Raw genomic sequence first — 9739 nt, 5'->3', positions numbered from 1 at the left:
CCAACAATTCGACGGAAAGGGTAACCCAAAGCAATATATCGCCCACTTCGTAGAAACATGCGAGAATGTGGGAACAGGGGGAGATCTACTAGTCAAACAGTTTGTCAGAACCCTCAAAGGAAACATTTTTGACTGGTACACAGACTTAGAGCCTGAGGTGGTTGACAGCTGGGAGCAACTTGAAAGAGAATTCTTGAATCGCTTCTACAGCACTAGGCGCACCGTCAGCATGATGGAGTTGACAAATGCCAAACAACGGAAAGGGGAGCCGGTCGTCGACTATATCAACCGATGGAGAGCTCTAAGTCTGGATTGCAAAGAGCGACTCACCAAATTATCTGCTGTAGAAATGTGCACACAGGGTATGCACTGGGAACTCCTCTACATCCTGCAGGGAATAAAGCCCCGTACCTTTGAAGAATTGGCGACCCATGCCCATGACATGGAGCTAAGTATTGCCAAAAGAGGAACGAGGGACTTCCTGAGCCACAAACCGAAGAAAAACAAGAAGGAGGTGAAGGGCATTGAGAAAATTGTGAAAGGTGCCACAAAGAAATCAATGGTCATTAATACGACCCCGTTGAAGTTCTCCTCGAAAGGAAAAGAGAAGAAGATAGAAAAGAAAGACGAAGGAGGCGAAAGACATCGCCTAACCCTGAAGGAATGATAGGAAAAAGTCTACCCGTTCCCCGACTCTGATTTTGCAGATATGCTTGAGCAACTACTAGAGAACCACCTTATCCAGCTACCAGAATGTAAACGACCGAAACAGGCTGGCAAAGTGGATGATCCCAACTACTCTAAGTATCACAGGGTCGTTAGCCACCCAGTTGAAAAATGTTTTGTACTGAAGGAATTGATCCTCAAATTGGCCTGTGAGAGGAAAATAGAGCTAGATCTAGACGAGGTGGTCCAAACGAATCATGCTGCAGTGACGGTAGCTATAAGCGTGGCGGCACCAATCATATATTATGAAGAAAGGGAGAGCTCAGTTCAGTTTGGGACCTTCGAGCCTATGGAAGTACGGTTTCAGCAGGAGGTCCAAGCTACAAATCCTCAAAACGGAGGAGAGTGCGCTGACGATGAAGATAACAAAGGCTGGGTTCTTGTGGCGCACCATAAGAAGGAAAGACTGAACTCTACCCAAAAAGGGCTACACTCTCATAGAAGCTACAAGAAAGGGAGCAAGACACAAAAAAGGAAGGGTAGAAAGAAGGCTTGGAGGCCCAAAGCTATTGATGAGAGAGACGAGGATGTTCCTCGTCCCAGACAACAAATGACGTTAGCAGATTTCCTCCTGAAGAACTTCTGCGATTGAAATTCGGAGGAGACACCAGAGGTTGCTGTATGTCATGTTGTCAGTATCAGGGAGGACGAAGATACCGTTCCAGGCCCATTAAAGTCGACAGGAGAACCAAAGGGTTCATCACCGTTCAACATAGATAACATACTTTCACTACCACAAAAAGCTAAGACGACCCTCATTGAGGCACTGTTAGAATCCAATGCCTCTGGTGCATCGACCTCCGCATCACATGCTTATGCCTCGTGTTGCACATCCATAGGCTTCTCAGATGAAGATCTGTTACTGGGATCCAAATTGCATAATAGGCCTTTGTACGTCTCTGGATACATTCGGGAACAGAGAGTGGGTCGAATCCTCATCGACAACGGATCCGCCATCAATATAATGCCTAAGACGACTATGAAACAGTTGGGCATACTCATGGAAGAGCTATCAAATAACAAAATAGTAATTCAGGGTTTCAATCAAGGCAGTCAAAGGGCGATAGGCATGATACGCTTGGAACTCCTCATTGGCGATCTGAAGGCCAACACGCTGTTTCATATGATAGACTCAAAGACCACTTACAAGCTGTTATTGGGACGCCCTTAGATTCATAGGAATGTGTGATTACATCGACACTACATTAGTGTTTCAAGTTTTACCAAGACAGGATTAAGAAGGTTGAAGTAGATTCTAATCTGTTTTTCGAGGCCGAGTCTCACTTCACATATGCAAAGTTTTACCTAAAGAATGAGAATTCCGATGAGACTATGCCAGCAGAGAACTTGTTGGCAAAAAAAGCAGGTGGATCCCTGTCGAGGTCGCCAATAGACACAGAGAAAATGGCGGGTAGCAAGGTACAAGCCTTTAACACTAAAGAGAGTAGAATATCCCTCGACGTTGGAGAAACACCCGTGTGAGGGGCGAAAAAGCCTCAAAACCTCCGATTCTGCGCTATGTCCCTTTGTCGAGATGAAAAAAGGGTGAGTCACCTTTTACGGAATGCTCAAAAGGTTTTCAGGTTGGAGACATAGAAATTCTGAAGGAGAGTTTCGTCACACCCCTCACGTCGATAACAAAGCAGAAAGTCCGCGAGCCGGAGGCGGAAATGACAGGGTTAAAGCTACCCGAGAAGCGAACTAAAGATGGATTCGATCCCAAGGCTTACAAGCTATTGGCGAAGGCGGGCTACGACTTCACAACGCACACTGAGTTCAAGAGTTTGAAGATTTATGAGCAACCCTGACTCTCGCCAACCCAAAAGAAGCTTTAGCAAGAAGGACACGATATACCCATGTCGAGGGCGAGACTCGGATATGAGCTGTCAGAGCCAGTCCGCGTAATCAGAAAGGCGAAGGGGAAAGTGGCCAATAACAATCATATCGCTGCAGAAGAAGTCGATGATACAGGAGAAAAGAAGGGCAAAGATAAAAGAGCCTCAGCCTTCGACCGTATTAGACCATCTGCCGCACGCGCCTTGATCTAGGAGAGGTTAAGCATGACAGAAGCAGAAGGGGAAAGCCCACATACTATTCCCAGAGTCACTCGACGTTCACTTTTTCGAAGGTTGACTCTGCCAAATGAAGGAAATGAGGACATCATTTGTCAATCGCTGGTGGTAGAGCGACAGTCGGCCTTCGGAAGACTAGGCGTAGTTCTGACGGAGAACGAAGGAAAACCCCACGCTCTTGTTTTTGATCACCTGAAGCACGATAAGGCTGAAGATCCCCTCGACCAATATGTCCCTTGTAAGACAAAGGAGAAGGGAAAAGCTTGCGCTGACACCCCCGAAATAACCATAAGAAAAAGGGGGCCGATACCCCGAGCATCCATCTGACAACGAATTGACTTTAAAAACATTGAAGCGTCATCGGACTAGAAGCTGTGAGGAGAGGCAAGAAGTGATGGAGAAATAGTAGTACCGTCCCTTCACGCATGAAGAGAAAAACCTTCGTTACTCTAAACACAAGTGAGGGGACGCTCAAAGTAAAGAGGCACGAAATTGTTTTTACCAACTCTCAGAATGGAAATTTAGAGCATGAGAAAGGTGAAACTTCGTGCCACCACATCACAATCACCGAAGAATCCGAAGAGGGTATGACCGAAGAGGAAGTGGAGGACGCTTCATAAGGTCTAGAGGACGGTGGTCAATCCACGGGAGACGAGCTAAAAGAGGTGAATCTGGGCACTATAGAAGAACCACGTTCGACTTTCATCAGTGCGTTCTTCTCGGAAGAGGAAGAGGACGAGTACATGAATCTACTCACCGAATATGGGGATGTTTTCGCCTGGTCATACAAAGAGATGCCGGAACTAGATCCAAAAGTAGCAGTCCACCATCTCGCGATCAAACAAGGGTGTCGACCTGTTAAGCAGGCTCAACGACGTTTTTGGCCAGAACTTATCCCCCAAATTGAGGTTGTGGTCAATAAGTTGATTGAGGCCAGGTTCATTCGTGAAATTAAATATCCAACATGAATAGCCAACATTGTCCTGGTTAGAAAAAAGAATGGACAACTTTGTGTTTGCGTAGACTTTCGTAACCTAAATAGCGCATGCCTGAAAGACGATTTTCCATTGCCCATCATAGAGATCATGGTCGATGCGACAACGAGACATGAGGCCTTATCCTTCATGGATGGATCTTCCGGGTATAACCAGATATGAATGGCCCTTGAAAACGAGGAAATGATGGCATTTCGAACCCCAAAAGGGATATATTGTTACAAGATAATGCCCTTCGGGTTGAAGAACGCCGGTGCTACTTATCAACGTGCCATGCAGAAGGTGTTTGACGATATGTTGCATAAACACGTGGAGTGTTATGTGGATGACCTTGTGGTCAAGACCAAGCGACGACATGACCATTTGAAAGATCTAAGAACCGTGTTCGATCACCTGCGAAAGTAGATGAACCCCCTCAAATGCGCGGGCGTAACTTTAGGAAAGTTTCTGAGCTTCGTTGTGAGAGATCGAGGGATAGAGATAGACTAATCCAAGATCGATGCCATCCAGAAGATGCCAAGGCCAAGGAATCTACATGAGTTGAGAAGTTTGCAGGGACGTCTGGCTTACATCCGGAGGTTTATTTCTAACCTGGCAGGGCGGTGTCAACCCTTTCAAAGACTGATGAGAAAGGGAGAGAAATTCGAATGGGATGAGGCCTACCAAAATGCTTTCGATAGCATAAAGAGGTACCTGATTAGCCCTCCTGTCTTAGAAGCCCCAATAGCGGGCAAGCCGTTGATACTGTACATTGCAACACAAGAGAGATCACTGGGGGCACTATTGGCACAAGAAAGAGAAAAGGGAAAAGAACGCGCTCTCTATTACATAAGTAGGACCCTGAATGGAGCCGAGAGCAATTATTCCCCTATAGAGAAGATTTGCCTTGCGCTCTTCTTTGCCATAGATAAGTTGAGGCACTACATGCAGGCCTTCACAGTCCACTTAAATGTGAAAGCCGATCCCATCACGTACGTCTTGTCCAGGCCGATCATCTCGGGACGTTTAGCCAAGTGGGCAATCATGCTTCAACAGTACGATATTGTTTATGTACCACAAAGGGTAGTTAAAGGGCAGACATTGGCTGACTTCCTGGCAGATCACCCAGTTCCATCGGATTGGGAGTTAAGTGAAGACTTACCCGATGACGAAGTTCTCTTCATAGAAACCTCAGAGCCGTGGGTTATGTTCTTTGACGGTGTGGCACGAAAAAGTGGTGCGGGGGCAGGTATCATCCTCATTTTGCCAGAAAAGCACATGCTACCTTATAGCTTCGCACTTATCGAGTTATGCTCAAACAACGTCGCTGAATACCAAGCCTTGATAATTGGTCTCCAAATGGCCTTAGAGATTGGAGTAGCTTGTATAGAAATCTTCGGGGACTCAAAGTTGATAATCAATCAACTCTTATACTAGTACGAGGTGAAGCATGACAACTTAAAACCCTACTTCACTTACGCTCGCCAGTTGATGGAAAAGTTTGAAAGTGTGACGGAACATGTCCGGAGGACGGAGAACAAGAAAGCGGATGCCTTGTCAAACCTAGTCACTGCCTTAACAGACCTGGATAATGTGCCCCTTAATATATCGCTTTGGCGGAGATGGGTTGTACCTTCGGTTGAGATTGCATATGGGAAAACGAATGTGATATCAGTCTACCTAGCCAGCGAGGAAGACTGGAAGAAGCCCATCATAGATTACCTTGAGCATGGAACGCTCCCGAATGGGTTCGAAGAAGGGCCGCGCATTTCATTTACTACAAACGGGTCTTATATCGTCGATCCCTTGAAGGACTTTTCCTTCGATGCCTCAGTAAAGAAGAGTCAGCGAAGGCTTTGGAGGAAGCACACTTAGGCGTATGCGGCGCGCATCAAGCTGGACCAAAGCTACAGTTCCAGTTGAAAAGAATGGGTTACTATTGGCCGGGAATGATCCAGAACTTGATGGATCATGCAAATAAGTGTGAAGCCTGTCAATATCACGGGAATTTCATTCATCAACCGCCCGAGCCTCTGCATTCGACCATAGCCTCGTGGCATTTCGAAGCGTGGGGGCTTGATCTAGTCGGCCCGATAACACCTAAGTCGTCAGCAGGGCACTCCTACATCCTCACAGCCACTGATTACTTCTCAAGATGGGTTGAGGCTATCGCGCTAAAGGAAGCTAAGAAAGAAAACGTCGTGGATTTTATCCGCACTTATATCATTTATCGGTACAGAAGACAATTCTCTAACAGTTTGATGGACAGGTTGTGTGAAAAATTCAAATTCAAGCAGTACAAGTCATCCATATATAACGCCGCCGTAAATGGGTTGGTTGAGGTATTTAACAAGAGATTGTGCAACCTGCTGAAGAAAATTTTTTCCAAGTTGAAGAGAGATTGGCAGGAGAAGATTGGTGAAGCGTTGTGGGCTTATCGCACCACTCACCGTACCTATACAGGAGTCACCCCGTACTCTCTCGTTTATGGGGTAGAAGCTATCCTTCCTTTGGAAAGAGAAATTCCATCACTAAGAATGGCGGTGCAAGAAGGGCTGACTACAGAAGACAACGCCAAACTGCGGCTCCAAGAGTTGGAAGCATATGGTGAAAAACGATTAGAAGCTCAACAAGCGTTGGAATGTTACCAGGCGCGAATGTCTAAAGCCTTCGATCAACATGTAAAGCCTCGGTCCTTTCAATTCGATGATCTAGTGCTCACCATAAGGAGACCAATTATCACGACAAGACATACGGGGAATAAGTTTACACCTAAATGGGATGGGCCCTACGTTGTCAAAGAAGTCTACACAAACGGAGCGTACAAGATAGTTGATCAAGGTGGGCTAAGAATTAGCCCAATCAACGGCAAGTTTCTCAAGAAGTTTTACGCTTAAAAAAAAAAAACCTTTTTACGAACTACGTTACGACTTGATCCCTGTCATTATAAAGGGTATGTAGGCAATTTAAAGAGATTTAAGTTCAGATGCGCATAAAAAAATAAAATCTTTTTGAACTACATTATGACTTGATCCCTATCATTAAGAAGGGTATGTAGGCAGCTTGAAAGGAAATTCAAGTTCAGTCCAGTTAAAAAAAAAAAAAAAAAACTTGAACTATGTCATGATTTGATTCTTTTCTTTAAAGGTACGAAGGAAACTTAAATAAATTTAAGTTTAGTCGATCAGAAAAGGTACCACAACCACCTAATTATGATACTAGATTGATGTTGATCATCCCCATTAAAAAATGACACTCTAGATTGAAGATGTTCATCTTTATTGGGGGCAACACAATGGATTGAAGATGTTCGTCCCTCGTAAGGAGCCAACACAGTAAATAAAAGGCACACACTTGGAATGCGCTTCGCTCCCTCTTTAAAATTAAACTTCGTTGCTCTTCAATCTTCAAGTTCAGAGGCTTCATCGATGCTCCTCCATCTTCAAGTTTAGAGGCTTCATCGATGCTTCATCTTCATGCTCAAGTCTGGATGTTTTGCAATGCCATATTCACCCTCAAAGTCGCGAAGTCGAGCTCAATGTGAAGATTCATTGATGCTTCGTCAAACTCAAATGCGGAGGATTTGCCGATACTTTGTCAAACTCCAACGCGAAGGTCCTGTCGATGCTTCTCCATCTTCAAGTTCAAGGTCGGTGTGCATGGCTCGACTCCATCTTCAATGACTCGGTCTACAAAATCATGACGCAGCTTCGCTTCATCTCTAAAGTCTGGCGTGGTTCGCTTAATCTCCAAACTGATGACGCGACTTCACTTCATCTTCAAAGTCGTGGCATGGCTTCGTTTCATCTTCAAACTGATAGCGCGGCTTCACTTCATCTCCAAAATGTTGTGTTGGCATAGTTTCGCTTTATCTCCAAAGTCGTGGTGCAGTTTCGTTTCCTCTTCAAAATGTTGGCGCGGCTTCGCTTCATCTCCAAAGTCGTGGCGTGGCTTTGTTTCATCTCTGAACTGATGGCGTGGTTTCACTTCATCTCCAAACTGATGACGTGGCTTCACTCCATCTTCAAAGTCGTGGTGCGGTTTTGTTTCCTCTCCAAAATATTGGTACAACTTCACCCTTTCTCCAAAATTGGTGTAGCTTCGCTTCCTCTAAAAAAAATGTGGGTGTGGTTCCACCTCATATGCGAGATCAAGTTTGGTTTGCCAAGCTCTACCTCATATGCGAGAACAACTCTGGTCCATCCGGCTCCACCTCATATGTGAGGACAACTCTGGTCCTTTCGGCTCTGCCTTGTACGTGAGATCGACTCTAGCCAACCTGAATCCGCTCAAAAGCTTGATGGCATATTCTTCTCATCTTCAAGGTTTGATGGCATATCTGCCTCATCTTCAATACTCAATGGCATATTTCCCTTATCTTCAAATTTTGATCAAGGAGTAACATAACAAGGTAGACCTTATCGGGATCCTCCCTAAGGTGAAAGCATGGGAGAGTTGTAAGCCTTGCAGGGCCCCTCCCATGACGATCAGGAAGCATGAACAGGCATACAATAGATAGACCATACCAAGGTCATCCTACAAAAGACACGGTTGTACTCCATTGAGTTGCGGTTTAGCTCCTACAAAAGAGTAAGGGGATAAGTTAGTAAACCTACGCAAAAAAAAAAAAAAAAAAAAAAAAAAAAAAAAAAAAAAGAAAAAAGAAAAAAAAGAAAAAATACGAAATTTTCTTTAAAAAAAAAATGAAAGAAGAAGAAGAAAAGGAGAGAAAGGAAAGATTAGAAGAAGAGGAGGGGATGAGGATAATGAAGAGATTTAGGATCCTATTTATAGAGGTTACGTAACAAATTAGGAAATCCAAATCAAATAAAGATTTGATTCAAAATATTAGATTTTTTTATTAGATTTTCTAATTTGATTCTATCCTAATTTCAAATTAAAATAAAAAAAATTAAATTAAACAAATTCCCTATTTAATTTGATTTTTTTTGTTAGATTTTGTCCTCCGATTATCTTCAACTAAGATTTGGACATATTTCGAATTTTATTCAAAATCAAATTGTTATTAAATTGTAAATAAAATCTCAATTTAAAATTTGGGCATATTCCAAATTTTATAACAAATCTAAATCATCAGACTTTTATCCTCAAAGCCAAATTATTAAGGGTAAAATCTCAAATTAAAATTTGGGCATCTTCCAAATTTTATATCGATTCATCTAAATTTAGGTTGTTATCTCCATTTCCAAATCTAGGTTGTTATCTCCATTTCCAAATCAAGTTGTGGGAAAGATCTAAAATTCATCCCAAATTAAAATTTGGCCATATTCCAAATTCAAGTATCATGTTGAGCTTTTATCTTCAATCAAAATAAATTGCGAATAAAAAAAAATCTCGATTGATCTTTTATTAAAATTTGGGCATATCCCAAATTTTATCTTAAATCCAAATCAAATTTGGGTAAAATCTCAAATTAAAATTTGGCCATATTCCAAATTTTATTCTAAATTCAAGTTGTCTAACCTTGAGGTTTTTTTTTTCTTTTTTAATCTTCAATCGAAATAAATTGTGGATAAGAAAAAAAATCTCAATTGATCTTTTATTAAAATCTGGGCATATCCCAAATTTTATCTTAAATCCAAATCAAATTAAATTGGGACAAAGCTCAAAATTTTTCGTAAATTCGGCTATATCTCAAATTTGATCCTAAATTTAAATTAAACTTATGTACTAAATTCATAGTTTGACTGACACATCAATTGAGGTCAAATTCAAAAACAGATATATTTGGATTTTGATTTCAACTTTATATTTTTCGAGATTCATCCACCTTGCATAAATCTTGAAAGGGGCATTTGTTGAATGAGAAATTTTGGACCAATCACAAGTTGCCACGTTATTTACTAAATTAATGACGAAATTCTAAATCATTAAATTTGGGTCTAAATAGAAGTTGACATATGTCCCGAATTGAAGTTGAAGACAAATTTTGAAGACGCCACGTAG

The 9739-nt window shown here is 42.5% G+C and overlaps 1 protein-coding gene and 1 pseudogene across 1 annotated transcript; both read left to right on the top strand.

Moving 5' to 3' along the window:
• The first annotated feature begins 363 nt into the window (after positions 1-363).
• On the top strand, positions 364-4282 carry LOC150035615 (uncharacterized; annotated as a pseudogene).
• Positions 4283-5700: 1418 nt separating this feature from the next.
• Positions 5701-6669, top strand: LOC150035614 (uncharacterized). The gene has a single exon (XM_090314374.1). The coding sequence runs from the start codon at positions 5701-5703 to the stop codon at positions 6667-6669; it is 969 nt and encodes a 322-aa protein (XP_090170500.1).
• Positions 6670-9739: the final 3070 nt, after the last annotated feature.

The sequence above is a fragment of the Benincasa hispida genome, chromosome 6 (genome assembly GCF_027475165.1).
Source record: "Benincasa hispida cultivar pf3 chromosome 6, pf3_genome.v1.1, whole genome shotgun sequence".
NCBI lineage: Eukaryota > Viridiplantae > Streptophyta > Magnoliopsida > Cucurbitales > Cucurbitaceae > Benincasa > Benincasa hispida.
This window is presented reverse-complemented; position numbering and strand designations above follow the sequence as displayed.